General features: G+C 44.4%; 1 protein-coding gene across 1 annotated transcript; it reads right to left on the minus strand.

Annotated features, from left to right (window-relative positions):
* Positions 1–1214: 1214 nt before the first annotated feature.
* Positions 1215–26641, minus strand: ptpn18 (protein tyrosine phosphatase non-receptor type 18). The gene is made up of 17 exons (XM_066709918.1): positions 26358–26641; positions 15162–15270; positions 14844–14920; positions 12377–12472; positions 12062–12100; positions 11850–11918; positions 11641–11703; positions 10792–10934; positions 10427–10493; positions 9429–9506; positions 9009–9098; positions 7931–8022; positions 5463–5794; positions 3989–4020; positions 3340–3370; positions 3105–3194; positions 1215–2707 (listed from the first exon to the last, which is right to left on the minus strand). Exons 1-17 carry the CDS (start codon positions 26436–26438, stop codon positions 2634–2636), a joined length of 1563 nt encoding a protein of 520 aa, XP_066566015.1. The 5' UTR covers positions 26439–26641; the 3' UTR covers positions 1215–2633.
* Between the last annotated feature and the right edge of the window lie 32 nt (positions 26642–26673).

Genomic DNA, 26673 nt, shown 5'->3' on the forward strand with positions numbered 1-26673 from the left:
ATGCCTTGTACTTAACTGTATTCTTGCATTGTATTGCACTTATGTTGTAAGTCGCCCTTATCCAGGACAAGAAATACAAATAATTATAATGATAATAATACTCGTACATTGTGTAAATAATAATGCTAATCATGAGATGCACTGATGGGTTTATAGTACCAGTGTTTATACCATGGCCGTGGTACACCATAAATCTAGTGTTTAAAGCACACTCCACCAACTGTAATTTTATGCCACACCACACTACACTTTATTGTTATCATGGTACACCACACTACACATCAACATATATTTAACCAGGTATGCAGGACACTTCACACTGATCACAGAGAAAACAATGAGTGTCATCAAACCTCAGGTGCGCAGGGGGGGAAAGAAAGCAGGAGCAGGAAAAATAACTCAGAACAGGTATGTCACAATGGCCGTTTGGGCTAGTTTAGCTGGGTTTGACAAAATGTGTTATCAGCGGCCCTGTCTCCAGCATAACGGTTTGCGGCTTGCGCATGCGCAGAAAAGGCTTTCTGTAAAATGTTAAATCGTTAGAATAGTATAATTATCTGAGTGTTAATTGGCGATAACTTCCTTAATTGTGCGCTGCGTTTGTGAACGTGTGTTCATGTTTATAACTGTTGATGTATTGACTGTATTGAGTGACTATTTCACTTCTGCTTTTAAAATGAAGGTCTTATAAAGTCGATGATGATGAAATATGAGTAATATAAGTGTAATTTGAAAATCAGTTGAAGTACAAACTTACTAAAAGTGTTTTCCATTGCATTGTTTTGAATGACGACACAAAGCCAGCGCTGTGACGCAGATCGGCTCTGGCTGCGCTGGCGGTGCTTCACACGCTGTTTGCGGTTGCGCACAGGTGACGTCACGGTTATTGTGTCGTATTTATTAACACGGTGTGGTTCTTTCATAGGCTAATTTGAGCTGATCTGATCTGATCTGAGCACCACTGTTTAACGGGCAAATCGAGAGCAGTTGCTTGTCTTTCTTATGGTTGTTATATAACTCCCAGGGACAAGACGGCTCCCTATAACTCAGAGGATGGCTGTACAAATGCGCGGTGTTTGTAATAAACCCTGGATTATTGTGTTGTTATGCAGTATGTTCTTGGATATGGGCAATTGATCGCCCTCTGGCGGACGAGAGCTGAACTGTTTGTTCAATTGTAATGCAAAGCTGCATGTCAAGAAATATCAATTACATAGATCAGAATAAGAACAGTTTATTGTTATTATTGTAATAATAATAAAAAGTTATTCTATAGCAATACAGTAGTATACAAATCAACCTAGTGTAAATAAATGCAAATGCAATATCTTAAAATAGTAGTAGGTTGACATTATTAGTGTTCGTGTTCATTTTCTTCCCGTCCTATCCAAGCTGCTTGTTTTACTATCGATGGCTCTGAAATACGCATCGTTTGCAACATATTGAATACAAGAGGTTATAAGGCAGACGATATTGATTTTACTGTTTCCACTTATATAATGTTACAAAAAAACTCCCTAAATTGTCACATCAAGAACCAGATTTGCATTAGAAGTTATAGATATATTTCAGTTAATGATGTGAATAATACATACTGTGTTAAAAATGTGAAGTGACTTAATGACTCAACAATTTGTTTTTATTAACACCATATTTTACATTTCAAATAAGTTAAAATCACACCAGGTATTATTTACACAAGCCATCACCAAAATGAGAGAAACCACACCAGCCCAAGCCCAGATAATAAAAACGGCAGTATTCATATGAACAGTGATCATTTAAATTAGACCAGGCCCCATGAAAGGCATTGTATAAACTGCAGGGAGTACAGTGGTTTGTAGATGGGTGTTGAATTGATATACTTTGCTTCCCACAGCCTCGGAAAAGAACCCTCACCGACAAAAAAAGACACATTTAGCTTTGACTGATTTACTGGTGACCCAAATGAGACGGTTCACAATCCCCCCCCACACACAATACTTCTCTCTCATTCCCTGCCGTAAGACTTCAGAGAAACAAAAAATCCTCCCGGTCCGCTTAAAATGTCAGGCTGTGACTTGCTTTGGAGTAAAGTGTAGGTCTGGACATCCTCTGTCTCAATCTGTGGTGCCACAATGTTTCAGGCAGGCCAATCCGAATTAAATAAGACACTGGTGATGGCGTCACTTCTCAGTCAGGCCGCCCAGTCGTCGAAAGTCTTGTTTCAGCTGCCCCAATGTCACGGTCTTTGATGGAGGCCGGGAGATTCATAGTTCAGGCATGTAGTGGCTGATGCTTGCTGTCTCTGACATGTTGAGAAATATCTACACAACAGGAGGACAGACTTCTAAGTGGGTCTGTCTGTCCGTCTCCAGCGACGGTGTGTGTGCGCACTGCAGACCATAAATGAGAAAACAGCCTTTTCTCCTCTCCTTGTTTGTCGTGTCCCACGTGTAGCGTGTGGCAGGCCTCGGCGCCAGTCAAAGAGCCATGCTGTGCCTTGGTCAGGCGGTTTGAGATGCAATGAATGTGCGTTGGCTGGACTGGTAGGTATCTGACAGTTTAAATCAAGGGCGGGGGAATTGAAGACCTCCAGCAACCACTGAAACTCCCGGAGTTCTGCCGCCTCCAAAACCGCGTCACCGGTGGTCCTACCGCTCGGCTCGGCTCCAGTCGGCTGGGGGGTCCCGCGGGCCTTTGGGTTTCTTGACCCGGCAGTTGAAACCTGTTTGGGGGCAGACGCACATCGGCAACATTGTCAGAGAGCGCCAGACCACCAATCTCAAGACCGTTAATAATTTACGTTATTAATTTACAACTACATTCACCTCTATGCTGCACTTCAAGTGTAATTCGTTCATGGTGTAGTTATGTCTTTGTTTGCCGAGTGCAGTTAGACAATAAAAAGCATTTGAGATGGATGTATTCATATAAATTCTGTCCCAAAGGAGCCATACTCCAGTATTTTAATTAGTAAGAGAATGCTACAACTGGGACCTTTAAAACAAAATAGGCTGAAAAATGCTGCTACCTGTCTGAAAGCAGTCAGAACTGAACTGGCTTCCCCTGCAGTCCCAAAGGCTGAGCTTTGGGCCGACGCACACACCGAGAGAGACACTCACCCAGGCTGTTGGCTGTGCAGTAGTTCAAGGTCCCTTGGAGTGGATTGGACACATACTCATAATCATCGTCTGTGGACGGCTGGCTTTCCACTGTCGAAAGAAAGGACACCGTCAGGCAGAGTGTGAAAAAACAAACCTCTCCCTCTGAAAGGCTTGTAGAGGAATTGATGGTGAGTTGACATGTGCTGTGCAATACACATGAGGATTGTGCTTCAAAACATCGGGACAAACTTACGGTTCATTTTCATTGCGATGGAGTCACGAGTCTGAAACAGAAACAAGTAAAAGTAAAAGTTTAAATGGAGTTGATCGCTGAGATATATATGCAGGACAAATTGAACAGTTGAGTCACTAATTAAAATATATATATGTATGTATATTCTGCAGAACCTGATCAAATCTTTGGGCGGTGAGAGTACTTTGAGGCGAGAGATTCAGAGATTTCAGAGATTGGCTTGCGTCACTATCTACAGAAAAACTGCCACACGTTTCCTTCAGCAGCGCTGACAGAGCTGGCGTTGCGAGAGCAGGATGTCACACCACAGAGAAAAGCGCTGACATCTGCTCTTCCACCCCCAGTCGGCAGGTGTGAATGGATCACGCCTACAGTGAACAACAAGAGACACACGCCCGGCTGCTTGCAGTCCGCTTTGACTTTTTACCACTTATTGAAGATTGCACTTCGGCAGTAAAGTAAGCTCGGGAACCAGGCCAAGTGAACGGGTGTGTTATGTTAGTCGTTATTTATCAGTGCTCTTCCTGAAAAGTTTGAGGAACAAATTAATGATAATTCATATCCCCCGGGGCCTGATTTCCCCAGACTATGACAGAGAAAGCCTACAGTGTCCATCAGTCCATGCCACACAAGGAAAATGGGTGCTTACCGTGTGATTGCTGGTGCTGCTGTTGGCAGGGCCTGTGGAAACAAAGACAACAAAGAGAACAGAGTGAGAACCAGTGCCCCAGGGTTTCGGCACTTTCACCGGGTGTGCAGTGGTTTCCCGTGGGTCTGGCATGCTTCACGTTACAGGACCACGGGAATACCATGATATACCATGATGGATATTTTTAAGGCCTGTTGACTGTGCTAGATAATAGTTAATTTATGGCAGATTGTACTAAAGTGCACAGTAGATTGTAGTGAAAGCATCCAATTGCAGCTCTCTCCCTTGGAGCATTTCAGCTGTTGAAAAAGAGTTAAAACCAGGCCAAAACAAGGTCTGGTAGGGATTTAGGATTCACAAGTTCTTAAAGAATGTCTTTAATGCCGATGATCCTTGTGCATATCGCATGGCCATGTTTGCGTCAGCGGCACAGCCTGTACTCTGTGCAATGCATCGGAGTTTGCAACACTATGCTGACATAAGATTCTGCAACAGGTCTGCAGTAATGGGAAATTATATCACAAGAGGAAGCCAGGCAGGATCGTGCCTGAGGAGTGGGACGGCACGTTACACCAAGCCAGAGCGTGGCAGCAGTCCGGGGACGGGGATGAGCCGCCATTCGGACATCAACGGGTCCCAGCTGTGCCTTCGGTGACCCCAGTGTGTGCACCTCATTGGAAACCTTCCCCCTGCCTCTTCCTCCTGTCTGACTGCCTTCCCAATGTTAGTCCCCCTCGCTCTCAAATGACACCAAAGCGTCACGTCAGAAATACGCTGACCTGTTGTTAGAGCTCCTCCTCCTCCTTATGGACCAAACCTATTTTATACATAGCGGTGGATTATGAGTCTTATATTAGTAAAGTAAGTTCACATCCTGCTGAAACCAGTTTAAAAGACTGTAGAGTTGAGTTGTCCAAAATGGCGCAAAAGCAAGTCTTTTTATTTGCTTGTTTGGGGACACAAAGACACTCGAGCAACCCAACAATCACGCCTTAATCTCACACGTATATCGTCATGTGAGGTTCCTCTGTCTGTGTGTGTTATCCTCCTCGCCTTGTGTGTCACACTTAGTGCTCAGAAAGAGGTACCCTCCCTCACAGCTGTAATTTCCGTTGAGCGGGTGGGTGTTCAGGCACTTTAACACTTTAACAGCCTATAAACACTTGTTTTTGTAATTTTAAAGAATGGTTTCTTCAGTTAGAGAGTGCGTTTTGTACAGCAGATTGGAGAGCCATTACTATTCTGTACCGCAAACCCTAACTCTGGGCTCTGAGATCCAGTTCCCACTGTTTCTTCTCATTTTCTGGTATGAGATTCGCCCAGTTAATCGGACCTAAGGCATGTGAGTCTGGGTTAAACTCCAGAAGAAGCACCCAATCATGTGTTGGTTTGTTTATAACAAGACAAAGCCATTTTAAAATCATGGTAACTCCTTCGAAAGCAGCGATCTTAGTGACCCGATGGACATACTCACCACCGATGTCATAGCTAACTGGCTCCAAGACAGAGGACCGCCCGAAACTGCCGTTCGCTCTCGTCTGATTGGACGGGGCAGCCGTGGCATAGATGGGCTTGGGCGGGGCGGTGGGGGAGTTCCCGAACCGGGGCTTGGGCTTGACAGCCGTGTACAGCGCAGTGCCCGAGGGTCGGGGGGAGCCCTGGTCCGCGTTGTCGTAGTGGTGCACCGTGGAAGCGGGGGCCGTTGCCGGTGGGAGCCGGTTCTTGAGCTTGTTCACCACGGCGTAGGTGTCATTCATCTTCTGTTCCTTGGGGGGCAGAGAAGTCCGGGGCTTTAATGCTGGTTTGCTGGGGAACACAGACAACGCAGCGTCAGTCTTGGGGTCAAACCCGGATCGACACACATGGTGCCCTACCTTCAGTGCAATTCTTCTTACAGTTACAAACTACTCTAAACATATTGCAGATTACAGTTTTATTTAGAGTCACGGATGCATAAAGACAAAGGCAGCACAGGCCTGTAAGTAAAGTGCTTAAAAGTGTTTAAAAGCTTGTCCTCTCATCGGAGCGAAAGACCAAACTATAGCTGGAACAGAAACGACACCTTCTCTACCAGATGGTTCCCTTCAGTCTGATTGCACAAGTGTGGATTTAACATGACTGTGGCTCTGTATGCGTTTGCAGGAGCCGCGTCACGAGATCCCCCCCCGCCATCTCCATGGTCAATCTGAGCACCAGCGTTACGCAATGTCAGCGACAGTAATCGGCCTGAAGAAAGCCAGCACTTCCATTTGAATACAAAGTTCGGTTTGCCATGAAAACCAATGGACTTTCTACCTCCCCCGGACCATGACTGGAGGACGGACTATAATAATACGGCACGCCAGCTCATAGGTAAGGCTTAACATTTTCTAAATGCGCCACAATGACCGTGTGATTGTTATTATTGGTTTATTTCGACTTGACTATTTTGCAGTTTTCTGAGGTTTTTGGTTTGGTTAGGGACAAGTCTGTTCACTCCTTTATCATAAATTCCTTGCCCAACTGTCAGATGGTGAAAGAAGAATTTGGGAAGTAACTCAGTTTTTAAATGACAAACGATTTGGTAAATTGGTGCGTGTGGGTGTTATATTGAAGGAATGGCTCCTGAAGCATGATCTTGAATTATAGGTCAACAACAGCCAACAAGTGTGTATTCCTCTTAGAGAGAAATAGAATAGGAATTAGCCCATTTAAGCTCTCCCGCACCTGTGGTATTCAAAGTATTTTTAGGTGCTGTCTCGCCGAAACTGTCAGTTTGAAAATGTTCTTTCACTTTCACATAAAGTAGCATTTTGAATCAGGGCCTCAGGGTTAGTGGATCAAATTGGAGCGTCTCTGCGTTGTTTTCTTTAATTTTAAAAATAAATACAAAAGGAATAATCATAAATAAAGTTCAACTGGACCAATAAAATGCTAGAGTTTGGCGATTCAATAATGTGAGGTTAAGGTAGATCTATACAAATATACCAGACTGTACTATTAATATACATCCATATATAGATGCAGTATGTCCGCGTGCAGAGAGGCTGAATAAGACGGCTACCTTGACATTCAGATGCACAAAACCGAGGACTCGGCCCACAGAGACACAAGCTCAGACAGGAAGCCAGCTGTGATGCTTTGCAACAGGGGCAGGATTGGAAAAAGTATGTGCTGGACTGTGGTGGGCTCCAGCATCTCCACAGCATCACAAATTGCCAGAGGGAGGCAAAAGACTTTGACCACAACTACTGCTTTAAAGTGAGGTGTGGGCCTCAGTGGTCTGAGGTGAGACCTGCGACAGAGCGCTAGCATGACTGCAGCTCTCCCTGGTGAAAGCTCTGACAGCAGGAGCTGGGGGAGGTAAAAAGATAAATCGTACCCCCCAGAATAATGGAAATTACATAGTACTGCCCTTTTAGACACGTGTAATCTGGTAGGTGTACCACAGGAATTTGTTAGTTTTAACATCATCATTGTACAGCTTTTTCCTGTGGTTTTATCATGCCTACACTACACCATGAATAGACCACGGTCTGCTACAGTAAACATGAAATATTAATCGTTGTATTTCCGTGGTCCGATATAGTAAAGGGCAGTGAAAGCATACTGAACTCAGGAAACCACGGTAAAACAATGGTAAAATCACAGGAAAGGAATGCAAAAAGTACAGCAATCCCATGGCAAATTTACCAGAATAAATATAAGAGCTACTACTATAACTACCACTACTGCTAATAATAATAATAGGTCAATTCTGTAATGGCAGGCATTAGTTAGTAGACAGTATTCTGGTTTGTGGTCTACTCCCTTTTGGGCTCAGTGTTTTCAACATCCTATCAGTTAAATAAATCAAAACACACTCGTTCGCACCCAGTTTCACAAAAAGACAAAAACCCAACGAGCTCTGGAGCACGAAATTGGAGACCTTTCTTTTCTGTGGTGCCTGATTGCTCTGCTTACCTCTTGGCGGGAGGCTTGCTGGGATGAGCTGGGCAGTGGTCCGGTGCCGGTCGGCTCACTGTGCCCACATCGTCGTAGACCTGGGCGCAGGTCTGCGGGGACAAGGTGGCGTGTCAGAGCCCGGGAGGACGGAGGGAGAGGCTGGTGTCGAGAGCTCAGCGATCGATGCCTTCCTGGCAGCTCAGTGCGCTCACAAATAAACCTACAGCCTGCTTGTGCACAGAGGAAGCGTGTAGCTCTCTCGATTTCCTGCCTGTTTTTCAGCTGTGCTCATTCTGCTGTCAGTAGTTTTTTATGTGTTTTTGTTATACCCCGTTAGAGGAAGTAGGATACAAAAAGGGAAATAAAAATTCAGAAGCAAATGCACAGCTCACAACTGCAATCCATGTCCCCCCATTGGTCAAAACCACTTCGCTACCATTCCTAAATGCTGGCCCGTGCTCATTTTGGGAGAGTCTATATATACATGTGGTTATTTGTAACTGATGACTTAATCACTGTTGTTGACTGAAGTACGTGTGTTAAAATATATCCTAACAAGCAATCAGAGAGAGATTACAATGCCCCTGTTTGAACAATGTAATGCCAGATCTGGGTTTTATCCAGGAGTGTTCAGAGTTACACCAATGACTTGAGGGTGAAAGTGTGGGTGGGAGTGCCGCTCTACAGCTGTGGTCGCAATGGTTAAAAAACAATCCCTGAATTGTGCCTGGAGGAGGAGTGAATCATTGTCTATTTCTGTTGTTCTGTTTAATGCTGTTCTTGTCTTGTGCAACAAGGATGCTTCCTTTTCACGGGTAAGTGGCTATTGTTTGCATTGATGCCCTTCAGCCTAATCTCATCACGTGTGCCGTGGGGGGGGGCTTCTGGCTTTCTCTCCCGCGTCACCTACTGCTGCTCGTACAGGAACTGCCCCTCTATTGTCAGGAGATAGGTCTCTTCTTTGAAATCCTGGCCTAAATCACAGCAGTCATTTTATACCTTACAGAGACTCTCCCCCTGCCATGTTCTGGTCCCTCCATGTCATGTGAAAGGCGCACTCGGCTCTTAAACCGTGGCTGCTGCACCGTTACGTTACCTCGGACAGGTTCTCGTAGTTGTGCCTGTCGGAGTCCAGGGCCTTCTGGAACATCTGGGCCACCGTGTGGTAGACGAACTCATACTGCTCCTGAGAGAGGGAGAGCACAGCGGCTGAAGCACCAGGAGATGGACAGGGCCACCGAAATCCTATTGACACGTCCTCCCGTTGTGTCCCAATCCAGGCCTGGCACATACAGACTTCGCTTCTGCAATGCTTTCCTGGTGTGTCACCCAGGGATGCAGTTACCGTTTTACCAATTGTATATTAAACATGTGCTAAGTAGTGAACGTAAAACCCCAGTGCCAAAATCCCATGGTTAATGAACCAGGGCAAACGAGCATAGGATGAAAATGAAATCCACCCCTTTGGGAAGGTCATCTCTGGCGACGCAGCCCCCAGACCCCGGACGGTAAGTACCTTGGTCTGCACGGCAGAAGGTCTCTGTCTCCGAATCTCCATCACGATGTCCTTGATGCTGAAGGAGTCGTTGATCCGCTGTGGGAAAAGAGGAAGCTGCATGAGACGAGATGCAGGGGCGGGGAGAGGAAGGATCTGGACTGGGTGTCTGGGATCTCCGTGCTCCCAACACCCAGGGAATGGGAGATAGGTTACAGCAGACTATGCCACCCTTCTTTTGCTGTCAAAATATGCATTGTTGTTATAATATTGTATTTCCTTACCCAGGTCAACTCTTTTCTGAGCACCACACAATGTCGGAGATACAATAAGCGCAGGAACAATAAGACAAGCGTACGTCCTGGTGAACATGAGCTAAAACAAGCACAGAATACAGTAGAGCTGGCTTCCTGCTCTGACTCTGATAAGGGCTGCAATTCTTCACAGAGCCATCTGATAATGAGCTCTGCAACAGCCACAGAAATCTTTCCTGTGAATATCGCTATTGTACAGGCAGAGTCCCATGACGCAAGAGCCAGGCAGTCTGTGGTGAAGAAGCCCGATCACTCCGACAGACTGCAGACTTGCAAGCATACGAGATGGTATTCATGTTGAGCCAAGTCCCAAGTGAATATTTTTACAGTCGGGGAGGGCATTTTATACGTTTAACCTGACCTGAACTAACGCAGCGCAATAAGTTCACCGGTTCACAGCCGATGTCTTCCAGGCTGACATTGCGTCAATGCGGCAGAGTGATGACTGGACACAGTGCGGTGACACACATGTGTACACTGCAGGGGAAGTTGTCAAATAACCTTCTGTGTTATTTTTATGAATGTGTGCAAGAGAAAAAAAATTCTGAGAATTAATAGTTTTGTCTACACAAAATAGAGTATTTATGTATGTATGTGACTTGTTTCAGCAGCAGCCGAGCAACGCATTTTGTTGTGCTCTTCCAGTTGACCACACACAGCTAATTTCTACTGCATCACAACCTCAGGGATTCCCCCAGACCGTACCTTCGTGTGCAGAAGATCGTGGATGTAGTCCACTGTACAGATCACCCCCGTCCTGCCGCAGCCCGCGCTGAAAGAGACACAAACCCAGGTGGGGACGTTTACGTTTCGCAATGGGGGCGTCCAAATCGGGAGTGTAAATTTATAAAGCAAGAGTGGGAATTCACAATGGTGGGAACACTTCACTTTTCTCTAGTGTCCGTCTGCTCGGCACGTTTGTACACAAGGCAAGTGTGAACAGCCAGCACACTGATGCATTGTTTCAAAGCAAGCCAAACAATTTAGTTTCAAACTAACCCAGTGTGAATGGGGGGTAAGAGAAGGCTATGACAATGGCACAATTGCCCCGAGTGAGCAGAGACACCGACCTGCAGTGGACCAAAATGGGGCTGGTGTCCCCTCCCTGTGCTGCATGGACCATCTCCATCATTCCCAGGATGCCATCTGCGGCGGAGGGGATGCCGTGGTCGGGCCAGGCTGTGTACTGGAACTGCGAGATGGTGCGCACCTCCTGCGAAGGGAGACGCACGCGAGGACAGCCCTCAGTAACCGCTGACCTGCTTTCTACTCTCGTGTGAACTCTCATCCTGTCACCATGCAAAATTGACCTCTCCTAAACCCCAGGCTCGGGTCCAAACGGAAGGGAAGAGCTCTTTAGATGCCTGTGATGTTTGGTTATGGCAATATTGTGTAAGGCTGTGTTTTGATTTTGACAAACATGTTGCACGGTCATGTTGTCTGCACAGTTCCTGGGCACACTTCTGGCGTCTAAATACATACCAACCACAATCAATACTGTGTTCTGTGCTTTGTACTCTACATTCTTTAAAAAACATTTTGACTTGGCTGTTATCTGACAAATGCACTTGCTGAATCTTTTTACGCATATACTCTCCATTTTTAATACATTTTGTACATCAATTGCTATTTTTATATAGTGTGTTGTGTTTATTTAAATTCGTAGTGGTTTTGCAACGTTGCACCTCTTATCCAGGTCATTATTGTAAATGAGAATTGTTTCTCAATTGATTTATCTGGTTAAATAAATCAAATTTGTCACTTATTTTTTCTCTGGAGTATAATTTTATAGCGATATTTACAACACAGTCCTTCCGTGGCGTAAATCGCTTGCTAGCGCCTCTCTTCTCTGTCTCTGTCCTGCCGGCCCACGAGTTGAGCAGGTCTGTGTTGTGACATAGTAGACGACGGACACTTACGCCTTGGAATTTGGCCACCAGTGTGCGCACCACCACCTCCTCACTGGGCTGCGACTCGGCCACCTGCAGAAACCAAGGTCTCCAATGAGGGCAGTCCCCTGTGCTACAATACCAAGCCCCACACTGAGCAGGCACTAACACCTCGGTGCCTGGCTCCTTGGCTTTGTGAAATCAGGTAGGAACCTGATGACACGTCTTGACTGACTTACGTTTGACACGACAAAAGGCCCGAATGTGGCTGTCTCGGTGTAGGCGGCCCAGTAGGGCTCACACTTCTTCTGCAGGGAGCAAAAGATTGAGAAGACAGACAGAGATGTTACACACAGGCATCGGACGTTCCCTAGCACAGCCACGCTCAGGGAACAGGCGACACACACAGCTGGCCGACTGCACAGCAATGCAGAGAAGACTATTGGAGTACCTTTCCCATCTCAATTTCTCTACACGCCATGATGATCACCTGAGCGAGAGAGAGAGAGAGAGAGAGAGAGAGAGAGAGAGAGAGGAAACTGAGACTGCAATCATATAATTGATCAAATTTTTTTTAAATGTCCACTTAACTATGAATCACACCTTAATCTCCATTATCTGGGCACACTGTGCAATGATTTTTAAAAACAGGAAGTTGTCACTTGATTATCTCCTAGTTCCCCATATGCAAAGCCTTTTTCTCTCAAAGGCTTCTCTTTTCCCGTAACCAAAGAGTAGAATGACTTCCGATGCCGCCTCCCTGTACCTTGACACGGTACTGCCAGACCATTGTCCAGAAGTCCCCCAGGGTCTGTTTCAGGGGGCCCTGGGTGGCAATATAGCTCCTGTTCTCAGTTGCCCCCTGGGAAGAGAAATGCAATAAGTTAGTCCTGGAGGTCAGTACCTTGGAATCTGTGTTAAGTGTGTGTGTGTGTGTATAGATAGTTATAATTAATTACCTAATTTAACTACCGCTTATGTACTTGTTGTTCTCTAGAGCTGATTTGAATATAATGTGTCAAATGATCACCTGAAATCACCCCCCGTCCTTTCATTGACTATGCTGTGAAGAAGACCACCGGTCGAAACGCGTGAGCCTCTTTCGCCTACTGTGAACATAATCATAATAAAAAAATTAAGTGACTAATAAACATAATATATTGACGAGGAACTCTGTGTTTATGAACTTTCATTGAATTGGGAGTCGCCATTTTGCTTTGACCTTCAACGGTGGAGCTCTTTGTGTAATTTATTTCCTCAGGACAAGCAAGGCACCCTATACTTGAAAATAGTTGTTTGCAGTTATTATTTTTGGTGCACTGGCACTTCACTAACAATATATAGTTATAACAATTTATTTGACTGATATTTGTAGCGATTCTAGGGGCATTTACACTGCCATTTCTGATCCGGATCAAAGGGATCGGTAGCATTTGATCAGGATCAGAAATGGCAGTGTAAACGCTCGACAATCGGATCAAATGTACCTCTCAGGGACATGGTTCAGATCCGGATCGAATGCATCGTTACCATTTGATCCTGGCAGTGTAAACTCTCGACCGGCTCAAGTTCTGGCATGCACTGTGGCAGCGTGTGTTTTATAGACAGTGTGGCATACAGACAGCCTTGGAGCAGATAGGAGAACACTTCCCTTCTGCCTGTATTATAGATTAAAAAAATGTTATAACTAACACTAAACGGCTTGTTATTTTATGTTAGCAGAAATATGTAATTGTATTTTTATTCTCAATGCTTATGGAGGTGCATTGGTTTTTACTTGTTATAATATTTCATAATGAGAGAAATACAGCCCTGTGTTCTAAAAGACTAATTTATTATACGTATTGTAACACTTTGGAGGTTTTCAGGTTTTCTTACCGCATCAGTAAAAGGCCCAGGCCTCCTAGCGAGGCTCAAGATCGCTACACTACACCCCCCCAGTGCTGGCGCGTCCCCGTGCTACTCCCATATCTCCCCCCAGACTGGAGTTGGGTAGCTTCATACTTTGGGGTACGCGTCTCAGTGGCTTCTGGCCCCGTCACAGGTTCAGCACACGCTCCTGACACCAGTGCAGCACTTTGGGGTCATGGCGAGATGGGGAATCGAACCCCAGTCTCCTGCACCACAATGCAGTGATCGTACCGCATCACTAAAAGGCCCAGACCTCTTAGTGCGGCTCGAGATCGCTATACTATAATTAAGTTTGGTCTGATGTGGTAATGTGGAGGTGTTTTAAAGGCAGGTGGCAGACATGCATCAGTGGAGCAGATAAAAGACCTTCCCTATTTCCCTTATTACTAATAAAATCATTTAAATTAACACTAAATGGCTTGCCACTTTATCTTAGTAAAAATATAGAATTGTATTTTAATTTAAAATGCTTTGGCTGCGTTGGTTTTAATTTGCAACTAAAGGACTAATTTAATACATGCATATAATGAAGATTGGACTTGCATGCTAGTGCGCATGTGAGGATGGCTGAAAGTTGATCCTGATCAGATGGCAGCGTAAATGCGCCTGGTGACTCAGAATTGGTGTTCAACACAAAAAGTGAAGTGAACATCGGCCGAACGCGTGCTGGACACAGGTGGTGTCTGGTCTTACTTAAGGTGGTTGTGGCCGGTTACAGTTTGGGTTTTACAGTTTGGATACAAATGTAATGTTACACTGTACGGACAAAGAAGGATGGTTTAAGAAGAAATACAGAGTGCGGCAACGCAGCGAAGCAAAACCACACTAATGTTGCAATACGTGTGATTATCCAATTGACTCAACCAAGAGTGAAACAGAAAGTGCTTGTGGTGTGGTCCTACGTGCTGGGTAGTGTGAGCCCGGGGGGGAATGGGGCAGTGGAATGAGGTGATGGGATCGCCCAGCGGGTGGGGCAGGTGAATAGACAGTGCGAGAGGAGAGTCTCTGCAGCTCTCGGGCGGGTCGGTCTTCTGGGTCCTGCCCATTGCACCGCACCACAGAGACCAGGAGATGTGGCTGGCTGAGACATTTCTTTTACATTTGTAAGCTGGAGGAAATTCCTGGGAAGCCGCTGTAAAATAAATGTCTCTCAGCTGTTCAGCAGCAGGAGAATTCTCCCCAGTCATCCCTTTATGATGCCAATTCTTATTACAATGACCAAAGCCACATTGAGCTTTGATATTGAAGCTGGTGACTGACAGCTCTGGTGAAACTTCACCTCACCAGCCACTGCCAGGCCAATGGATGGCCAACATTAGTACCTTGATGAAGCTGGCGTTGATGTAGTCTGAGGCGCCCTGGTCAGCCAGCAGGGTGATGGGCACTCGGGTCTGGTCATCTGTGCAGAGATACAGACACAGACAGGCTGCCTTCAGTGAATGTCAAATAGGCTTGGGTCTAACAGTAACGGGGCCTGTCACAATCATACAGTGAATAAACAGGTCCAGGGGCAAGGAGGGGACATTTCGAGGTGAGATAAATACATCAATCAATCCATGTGGAGCTCGATTATATCAAATAAATACAGACATTATAAGCCAATCAGTGGAACTGGTGCTGTGTCCACTAGTCTCACTCACAGGGAAGGATGTCCTTGTAGCGGTTCTTCTTGATGTTACTGGTGGTTCCCCCGGCTTCTGACGTCAAACCCTCATGCACCTTTACCGACCCAGAATGTGCTCGGATTTTCTGAAAATTAAATAAATAACACAACACACGTCAGTTTAGACAACGTAGTGAATTAGAAATAACCAAATACCAACCAGCGTATGGAGACACTTATTGGTGTAATGAGCATGGTCGACCACAAGGGGGAGATGCTCTATTACTTTCCATCATTAGGTCATGAGCTTTCTGGCAGCACCAAGAATGAAGAAATCAATTATAATTGCATTGTTGTTGATTATTGTCAAAAAAGACTTTATTCGAAGAAAGCTATGAATATAGAGAACAGGATATTTTTCAAAAACGTCACAGAACACATAATTTATAGAACAACTAGCAGTGTTGTTTGTAGCTGTTTGTAACTGTTTGTAACTTGTTTGTGTTTGTAACTGTTGTCTGTAACTGTTTGTAATGGTTGTTTGTAGCTGTTGTCTGTAGTTATTATTTGTAGCTGTTGTCTGTAGTTATTATTTGTTTCTGTTGTCTGTAGTTATTGTTTGTAATTGTTGTTTGTAGCTGTTGTCTGTAGTTATTATTTGTTTCTGTTGTCTGTAGTTATTATTTGTTTCTGTTATCTGTAGTTATTGTTTGTAATTGTTGTTTATAGCTGTTGTCTGTAGTTATTATTTGTTTCTGTTGTCTGTAGTTATTGTTTGTAATTGTTGTTCGTAGCTGTCGTTTGCTGGCAGCAGCTCTTGCACATTCTGTGGCGTTTGCACCTGCGGGCTGTTTCTGACCTCGCTTTCCCTTGCTCTGCATTCCTGTTACACAGAGATGCACAAAACCTTGCACCCACAGACGCGCAGAGACGCAGGTCACATGGTAAAGGTTGTCACAGATTACTCCTGTCAGCTCTGTGGACGGGTTTCACAGACCCAGATTTTCACCGGTCTTGGACTGCCACTAAGGTCTGTGCCATCAGCTGTACCAGGCTGACCACAAACCGGGACTTAAAATATAACTATACTGTAAATATTTGTATTGCTTTATTTGGTTAATGATCCCTTAATAAACATCATTGTCCATTCATGACATTTTACAGAATGAATTACTTTATATAGCTGTAAATAAATAAATATGCAGACACATGTTTTGGTATGTGTCCTATATGACTGGCAATCAACAAGGTACTGTAATAAATCACCCAGGTTAGACATTGAGCAGGGTGGAAAAAGTGTCCCAACTAGGTGGGCTCAGTGTTACTATTGTAACATGGGTATAGCTCCAATAATGGCCACAATCTGCATTTCGTTGTCAGTAATGGGTCACTGATCCAGCACAAGCCCAGGGTTTAAACACATGATCCAGGAGATTTATTTTAGGAAGACTGACATAGACCCCCAGATGCTAAATAATAGAGGCAAGTGGAGACCAAGGAGCTTTCAAAACAAGTCACAGATAAAATCGTTGAACTCAGGAGAAGGGTACAAAACACTGTACACTGCTACAATGGAGCAGCTAAAGAATAATAAAGTGAATGTGACTGAGTGGCCCAGTCAAAGTCCTGACTCTGTGGAAAAGCTTGAAAGCACAATAAGTGATCTCCAAGCAACCTGAAAGAGCTTGAGCAAATCTGCTTAGAGGCATGAGCATATAATACACCAAGCAAAGTGCAAAGTTGGTAGAGACTCACCCAAAAAGACTTGCGGCTGTAATTGCTGCCACCAAATATTGAGTTGAGGGATCTGAATATTCATGTAAACAACATATTTAATGTGTTTCTCTTTAGTTTATCTTACCATTAAAAGTTCAATTTGAGTTCAGTTAATGTTAAGTAAAAAAAAAACTTTTAACATTTTGTAATTTGACAAAATGGCACACAATAGGAGGGTTCTGAATACTTTTGCAAGGCACTGTGAGTATCATTTATCTCACCACTACATCCTTTATTCAATCAGCATCTCTCACAATTGTTGTTGCAGAGGCGGCGCGGTGGGCCGGAGCGATCCTATTTTGGGTACATTTGTGTACGCTGAGTATGAATAAACATGCAAAAGAGACACATCTGTGAATACGTATATATATTTTTGTATTGCTCAGTACTATTTGCATAGAGAGCCTGTGGTTGTTCAAATCAGAAATGGGACTTCAACGGTTGTACAACAGGAGTTTGCATTCATCTGTATTGTTAATTTTTTCTACATTCAAAATGTAATGACGCCAAGATATATGTTGACTTTGTGATGTTTGTTTGTTCCCCTTTTCAGGGATTTCTACAGTGAGCAGCAGGGGGCCATATTAGGCTGTAGTACCTTTTAAAGCAACAAACTGATCTACCACACTGTGTAGCATATCGGAGTAACATTTCCACCTCAATACCCAGCACCTTGTGGCAGTGTTTCACCTTTTTCTTCTTTTTTGTGTGGTACTTTTGCTCATGTCTCTGTGTGGGTGCCCTTAAATGCCTCTGCCATCTATGAATGATGCTCCCCGTGGCAGTTTCACTCTTACTGATGGTGAACAAATTTAAGGAAATGTGTATTCCTCCCACTCTGGACCAGGAAGTCTCAGGTCTGCACCAAATAAAAGTGTTGGCCTTCCTGTGAAAAGCATAGTGAGTATTTTACTCGAGGAAGTAGAAAGCAGATTCTGATTGGGTACGAGTCTGCAATGTGTGACTTGTTGGTAGGTTTCAGACTGTGGTCCAAAAATGTCCACTATACTTACACTATGGGAGGAATAGAACTAGATTAAGTAACGCATGAGAAAGACCTAGGAGTCTACGTGGACTCCTCACTTTCTCCATCCAAACAATGTGGGGAAGCAATAAAAAAGACAAACACAATGCTAGGGTATATTGTCAAAAGTGTAGAATTGAGCACAAGGGCAGTGATGTTCAGACTGTACAATGCACTAGTTAGAGCTCATCTGGATACTGTGGACAGTTCTGGGCTCCACACTTCAAGAAAGATATCGCTGCTCTAGAGGCAGTTCAGAGGAGAGCAGCCAGACTTATTCCAGGTCTGAAGGGAACGTCCTACTGAGAGACTGAGGACCTGAACCTTTTCACCCTGGAACAGAGGAGACTACGTGGGGACTTGATTCAAGTCTTCAAAATCATGAAAGACATCGACCACATCAAACCTGAGGAGCTTTTCCAGATCAGCAGGGACACACGCACCCGGGGACACAAATGGAAATTGGGCTTCAAGGCATTCAAGACAGAAAACAGGAGACACTTCTTCACAGAGAGGCGTCACAATCTGAACAAACTCCCCAGCGATGTGGTAGAAGAGACAATTTGGGAACATTCAAAAACAGACTGGATAGGATCCTTGGATCACTTAGTTATTAATGGACACCAAACGAGCACGATGGGGCGAATGGGCTCCTCTCGATTGGACACTGTCTTATGTTCTTATGTTTTATCTCTGATCTATGCATTGGAGTCTTTAGTGCTCTCTAATGAAAGAAAAGAAAGGTGGAGAGGCAGGGGCAGCACACTGCGGGCTGTATGTGACATATTTACCTGTATTTAGTTGACCCATTATAGGCAGGATGACTTGCACTCAAAAAGGGAAGCAACATTTTTTAATAAAAACACAAACTTTCCAAAGATAAGTATCCTGCTGGTTATGAAAACGCTGTGGTTATCGGTTTGCTATTTTAGGACCACAATCGGGAACTGGGACGGAAAAACAAATCTATCACCTGACCCAGGACACCGACAGGGCTGTTATTTTAGTTTGATTGCTGTTCACCGCGTCAGTGCAGTGCTCATGGTGCCAAACCTCCCCATGATCGCCCAGTCTGATGCCCGAGGCCAAGGCAGGGCTCTGGCGAAACGAGGAAGTCCGAGTGAATAAGTGAAAGCGGCCTCTGAACTCCACGTGAACAGCAAGAGGAAGCAGTCAGTGAGCTTCTTGGCTGGAAAACGACAAAAAGAAGAAAAGCGCTCGAGCAGCTAATCTCCGAGTGACTGTTTGAGCTTCAGCCACAGTCCACGAGATAAGGACGGCATACAAGCGCAGTTAATAATAAACGCCTCCTTTATTTGCACTGCACGAGGTTCTGCCAGAGTCTGAGCAATCTGGGCATCCAGATTTAGGGGTGGGTTGGTGGTGTGCCAAAGGGCAATTAAGCGTTTATCTCCCTGTGCAGGTGTACAGTGCCACACACACTGGGCATAGTGTGGAACTACTGTACACACGCACATGAGAGAACATGGAATTACTGTACACAGGCATGTGGGATAGCGTGGAGCTACGGGTAGCACAAGTTAGCATGACGATTGGTCACACTCCTGCTGCCTATATATATAGATGTACATATAGAGATGACACTTCAAATATAGAGTCGGCACGTCCCGTGTCTTATCGTACCATCCATTTTTTCCTAGGCTGAATCAGTGCTCAAAAGACTCTGAAGTGACAGAACGGATAAAGAGGTGTCACATGGGAAAGGTTACCTGCGGCCAAAACGAAACAGTTTGAAGTTCAGTTGTGAAGTTCACCCTGCTACTGATTTGGGTATGCTTTCACTTCATTGGATTCTGTCTATTTCCCCAAAGTAATTATGGACTCCGATGAGGAAAGCTTTCCAGATGCAGCCGAGGGATTTCTGTACGAACCTCTGAAGGCCAGTTACCCACGTTCAGTGGAGAACAACTCTCTCGGTGACATGGCTGCTCAATCAATGACTGTCCCTGTGCTTGACCTTTGAGACGAGCAAATATTTGCCCTAGTGTCACTGCACTCGAGTGTGATACAAGATTTTCACAGGCAAATAGGGAGTTATGCATGTATTCGTTGACAAAATCATGACTGCATATATTTGGCATTGTATATTTTACAATCTTTAATAACTAACACATGATTACAGAGCACGGGGCAATTACCTTTAGCTCGCCACATGCTTTGGTTTCTATATTAATGCTCCGATCTTCAACTCTCATTTTCTTTGTATGACGAAGTTCAAGGTCCTCTTTACAACGTTTCACACACAACCATATCTGACTATGTCTCTATAATAAGTGACCGGTTGTGGTGTACGAAGCCCCTATAAAGGGGCTGAGGTGATCGAGGGGTCATTTATACACCAATACCAACTTGACATCATCCACATTCAAACCTGCTTCAGCCAGCTGCAAAACCATACTCTGTTTTGAATGAACTGCCTTTCAGACGTTCAGAAAGGTCAAATTTTAGGGTTTCACACAGAGAGCTTGTTGTTCAAACTGTGTGCTCTGGATGGAGACATGGGGAAAGCAAGCTACACTTGCACCTCCTGAAGGAAAGGATCCTGTTAGGGCAAGAGAAGCCGGGAGCACCGCAGCAGAAGGAAGGAAGGATGGAAGAAAGCTTGACAGACAGAAATTAGAGGAAATAAGAGACCGGCTGCAAATTTCGAAAACCAGATTTGCGCCACTTAATACGTTCCTTTCAAAAGGGTTTTTAGGAACCGTATCATGTGTCTGCACTCAATTTAAATGGAGCTGTTCATTGACATTGATAGGACATTCAAAATCACTTTTTGAAATCCATGCTGTAATTGAATATCTAGCATGTGTGGTACACAATTCCTTGTTGGACTGCTGTCCCACACACAGGAGACGTTTAGAAGTTAGAGCCAGACACAGTGTGTTAGTGCGTGCATAGTTTGGTGCTGTACAAATTTGCATACATACTGTCAGTTAAGCTAAACTGTGGGCTGAAATTTGTAGAGGAAAAAAACTCACACGTGAAGGAAAACCGATATTTGAATATATGCGCGTGGATATGAGCCAAGAGGGCAGTGGGCTGAACACGACAGGAGGTCATAAAGAGAGCATTATCTCCTCTGACACAGCGCTGCGGAATGAGGAAGTCTGAACAGAAAGAGATGACTATCTCTGAGGGCTGAGGAAAAACCCCAGTCTATCTGTTCTGATAGGATCACCAAACTGTGAGGTGACAGCAAACTTAACCGGGATCCCAGTGTGCCCGTTCACCGGAGCAGCGGACAATGGCATCTAAACCGATGGCACACACAAGATTAAGCCTTCGTCAGTTTGTGTGTTTTAAAACCCAGCGTATTTTGACCTATAAAAGGATGAGCTTCACTCTGATGGCACTGCGCCCAAGAAGATGTGGTCGGATAGCAGATGCTGATGTTTTTGCAATCATGGCGCCCCGTTTCTCTGTATGCATCGCAAAGCCTGCGCGAAGGAATGGAGCCTAGCTCTCGCAAACGTACACAGCAGAACAAGACAAATGCACTTCAGGCGAAGGGTGGTTTGCAGACTCGCTCTTGACACAGTGTGTGAAAGGCGGATAGTGTGTTACAATAACAAAACCACAACTATATGCAAACCCTGTAATCTGAATGAATTAATTCTATACACGAGGATTCGGAGGCAACTGTCCTTCTCAACAGTCCTTCTCTGGTACCCAGAATGCAATACCCGAAGACATTTTGACTCTCAACCTAAGATCGAATTTCAATCACTGTAACATTATTATTATTATTATTATTATTATTATTATTATTATTATTATTATTATTATGTGGTAAGACACATGGGATGTTTGCAGTTCAGAGGATGGGATAGAGTCCTGGTTACTGCTGATAAGCACTGCGTCCTGTGACCAAAACTCCTGGTACCCTGTTATCTGGGTAAGACTTTAAACCCTGGGCCCAGTTTTTCAAAACTTTTCTTATAGGATTTAATTATTCAGATTGGATTAAATTGGAGAATTTGGTATTTCAAAACTGAAAACGTAGATTCTGATCTTTGAGATTGGGATTTGGATCTGGTATCCAATCCTACCTTTAATCAAACGTAAAGGGTGTTTTGGGGTTTTTCAAAACTCAAGGATAGTTTTGATGCTGAAAATTGGGATAATCTTGATCGCACTGGAAGGGTGGATTCAGGGTGGATTTAGGGTGGATTTAGACACATATTGTGATGTTACTACAGTGGGGAATCTTGGGAAAGATATACAACTTGACTTTAAATCATAAACAGTACTTTATTTTATTAAATTGACACAAGAAATAAGATGTTCCATTAATTAGCAAATGCCTCAATATATGAACAAAAAACTGCAAAAAAACGAATTGTCTAAAGTTCTTCATTAGAAACAATTAACCCCTGCATCTTGCAGTTGTTTTTGAAGAAGACGACGGCGCAATATTGCTCCTTTCTGTTTGAGCAAGGTCAGCTTGATTTGCTCTTCAGCTAGACGAATCTGCTTTTCAGCTTTTTCAGTTTCCCTTGTCCCAAGTTCCCCATAAGCATCATTATATAGAAGATATACCACAAGAGTAAGAGTTCACACTGAACGCCACAAACTCCTTGAAGAGTATACAAATGATGAACTTTGAGGACATTGAGTTTGTTACCAATAAACTTCAACTGCATCTGGAACACCCCACTCAAAGAAGATATGCCTTGACTGTGAAGGAACAGGTCCTTATGGCTTCTATGCATGTGGAGCATTTTACCAAGTCATGGGAGACAGTTTGTGCCTCCATAGATCCACAATCAGTTCTTTGGTACACAGAGTTTCCTCTGCATTGGCCAGCCTTGTCAGCCAGTTTGTTTCTTTTCCAGCTAATCCAGAACACATCAAGAGGATCAAGCGCAAGTTTTTTAATTTGGGAAAAATGCCAAATACTATTGGGGTGATAAATTGCACCCTTGTCCACATCCAGGCACCCCATGAGAGGGAATGGGAGTTTGTGAACAGAAAGGGGCGGCACAGCATCAGTGTGCAACTGTGTGGTGAAACAGCCAGGGTCTATCCATGACGCACAAATTCTAAGGGAGAGTAATAGCTTACAAATCTTTCAACAAAACCCCCAGAGGGCATTGTACTAGGTGGCAGTGTGTACCCAGTCTTACCATTGCTAATGACACAGCAAGCACTGATGCAGAGGAAAGATTCAACAGCGCCCATGGAACAACCAGGAGCACAACTGAGCACCTAAATGGAGTGTGAACTACCTACGTGTTGAGCCACAGTGAGCATGCAACATAATTCTCGCCTGTACTGTCCTTCATAACATAACTCAAACACGCACAGCTCCTCTCCTGATGACAGCGGTGATCTTCCACAGCCCCAAGTGGATGGCCCTGACACACCACTGGCAGCACTGCAGCCGAGTGGACCAGCTGGAAGGTCCACTTGAAAGGGTCCTTGAATGGATGAATGAATTATAACAGTTTTCTGAGAAACGTGAAGTTTTTCGTTGTTAATTATTTTTTTATCCATTGAGAGTTGAATTTTGTCTATATGTTATCTTATGCATTACATGTATGTATATGTGAATAAAAGTAATATACAAACTTTGTGTTACACTTTTTTAGTCTAGGTCTATGTCAGAGTCTCCTCAGGGGCACAGGAGTTGCAGAGCTGGATGGGCGATCTGCGGGGCCCCCAGCCTCGTCGATACTAACCGTTTACTTCAATGATGTTCATGAGGATGAGGAAAGTGGATTTGTATTACAAAAGAGAGTTTACGACCCGAGAGAGTGGACCTATGACTGAGTGAATCCTTCCTCTAGTTTCCGGATGCCGACCCACGACCCTGATCTCCTGGTCCTGGCCGCCGCATGCTTCACCTCATTGGTTGACCTTGATGGTTGACATAGTGCCCACACTGGATGGATGGCCTAGTCCTTTTAATAGCACAGACACAAACCTAACCCTGTCCATTAGGCCTGGGGCCCCCGGAGACTTCCTCTCTCCCTCAGAGTTTGCTGCAGTTTTGGTTTTCCTCTCCCCTGTGCCTAATGACTCACTCCTACTACAGTTCCTCATCTCTACTTTGACTTGTAATCCATGTATTGGCTGTGTATACATTTATCGACAGTATACGTTATGGTCAACATACACAAAAAGATAAAGCATAAATAAGGAACCACACCACTCTTTGAGTCAACTGTTCTGAGTATTGTCAAGAAGCAGCAGCAGCAGCAGCGTTGTGTGTGTCTGAGGTTTCCTTCCTTATTACAGTAGGTCAGACACCATTCTGTGTACAGTAACACTTACACACACACACACAATCGTGCTACTCACACCCCCAAAAAAACAAAAAGTGAAGCGAGCCTCTTACTCAGAGGGCTATAAATACATCTGATATTTGCTTAGATAATTGCTCATACCCTGTTACACCAATGAAAGAATAGGAAGCCAATGAAAGCAATCAAACTGCTTTTATTTGGTTCGGTGCCAGGGGAAGCCACAAAGTGCTTCACAGATGGAGAGAATTGGCACAAGACATGGAAGTCAATAAATACATAAATAAATACATCACTAGGTGCAGAGGAGAGGAGGAAACACATCTCTAGCGGTCCTTGTGGGTCTTTTTTAACATGCCGCATTATGATTTCTGTTAGTGTGTAAGAATGGATATGGGTAGAAAGTGGGTCCAGTGGGTCAGCCAGGACGGAGAGACGGGGCCGAGAGAAGCATTGCGTTCCTGCTTCAGTGACTGTCCTGCCACTTCTAGAGTGATTCTGCAATAAACAGTTCTTTCTAAACTTGTCTAGACTTGTGTGGTGTCTCGACTGTTCACCACATTTAACAGAAGATACAATCTGACACTCTTAGCTCAATGTGATAGATACCAATACCAGATGCAGTGTGTCCAGCATGTCATCTCTGCCAGTTGCTGTGTGTCTTTCTAACGCTCCTCGAATTTGTTAATTATCACTTCTGTCCAAGCTACCAGCTTTGACCTTTTAAAGTCTGATTACATGTTTGACATTTGACAGTTCTTCTGATGTGAAACTGTGGTTTTCATATTAATCGTAGCGATCTCATCCCACTCTTTCATTTTGTATTATTTATTTACTTTCACGTTGTTCACTGTGGTACCTCCTCATTTGTGTTCTCCCCCTCCAGTGCCCATGCAGTGCAAATCAATTAGCTTAATTGGATGATTGAAATGTAAATGATGGGAAGCCCCCGTGTCTGCAGCGACAGCGCACTCCTGGGACAGTGCAGGTGAGAGGCGATACAGAGCCGAGGTGTAAGAGATGTCGGTGTTGAATCCTCACTGCCTTCTCTCGCCCGCACGGCTCTCGGGTGTGTGTGTTTGTGTCTGCGTCTTGTCTCTTTGTGCTTTTATGTGTTTCAATTTTTTAATAATGTAAATAAAGTAATTTAAATGTCATCCGCCTGGCTGCTCATGCTTTGTTTGGCTACATCTACTATAGCAAAACCTTACCTTTATTAAGATGAACACCTGGTCAGTCCTTATTCTCAGTCAAACTCGTGATGTGTTGTGTTTTGTTCAAAGTGCTTATTTAAATGATTTATAGCAGTGTCTCCAGCCTTGGTCCTGGTCCTGGTCCCCAATCTACTGCATCTTTTAGGTCACCTTAAATCACCAATTTCTAAACACTGGGGACACATGATTGGAGTTATTAATTAATTAAGAAACTCAGCCATGGGATTTCTTCCCTCAGGAGGCTGCAGGTTCAGAAGATTGTTCCAATGGTTTCTAAAGGACTGAATTTACCGCCTGCTTCATCGATCTGAATGAAATACTGCCAGGTGGTTTTAAACTGGTGATAGAAGGGTGACCTCTAAAACCTGTTGGACAGGGGCTCTTGGGACCAGGGCTGGAGCCCTCTGATCAAGAGGACGTGGCTCTTGGGAAAGTTACATCTTCCTAACTTTCCTTGAGCGCTACCTGTCCTGGGTACTGCACTTCTAACTGCAGGGAAGCAAAGACAACAGCAGAGGGGTTCGTACTTCTGCAAATACATCTCTGGACCAACTCAGAACAAAACAAAACGTGTTGGATAAGCTTAAAGTGAAAGTGTCTAAGCTCAAAGCCTACAGAAATAGTCAGAGAGTTGTAAAGCGCTGGGCCCCTTGCTCCAGCTATCTACAATCAATATCTAACCAAATATAGCAAAGTACACATCCGAACTGGACATAGCTCCCTTTGCTAACCAAACACCTTCTTGACATATCTAAAAAGTATGCATTTGTTTAGGTAATAATAATAAAATGATAAAAATAATGAAATGTAAAGCCAGAATGAAATACTACAGCTGTCACTGGAAATTGTATTGTACTAACAGCATTACAAAGTCCCCAGACTATTCGGTGGCCCAAATGCGTGCCGGGCAGCATTGATCTGCGTATTGAGTATTGATCGAGGGTCGCACTTACACTGAACTCCCCGGCGAGCGCGTCTTCATCTGCCTGCAGCGCCTTGACCATCTCCACGAAGTCCCCCAGCCGCCGGTCCATCTGAGCAAAGGAGAGACTTCAGACTAGCAGCTCTGTCTGTCTGTCTCTCTCTCTGTCTCACACACACACATGCATTAAACAGCGCAATAAATCAATGCATGGAAAACCAGTCAATACGCGTTCATTCACAGCTGATGGCTTCTGCTCCGGGACGTCCCGCTGCAGCCGTGTGCTCTGTCCTGGTCTCGGTCTGTGCCTTCTCGTTTTTTTAGTGTGTCGGAGAGAGAGAGATAGA

This window comes from Amia ocellicauda, chromosome 7 (assembly GCF_036373705.1).
Source record: "Amia ocellicauda isolate fAmiCal2 chromosome 7, fAmiCal2.hap1, whole genome shotgun sequence".
In the NCBI taxonomy this organism is placed as follows: domain Eukaryota; kingdom Metazoa; phylum Chordata; class Actinopteri; order Amiiformes; family Amiidae; genus Amia; species Amia ocellicauda.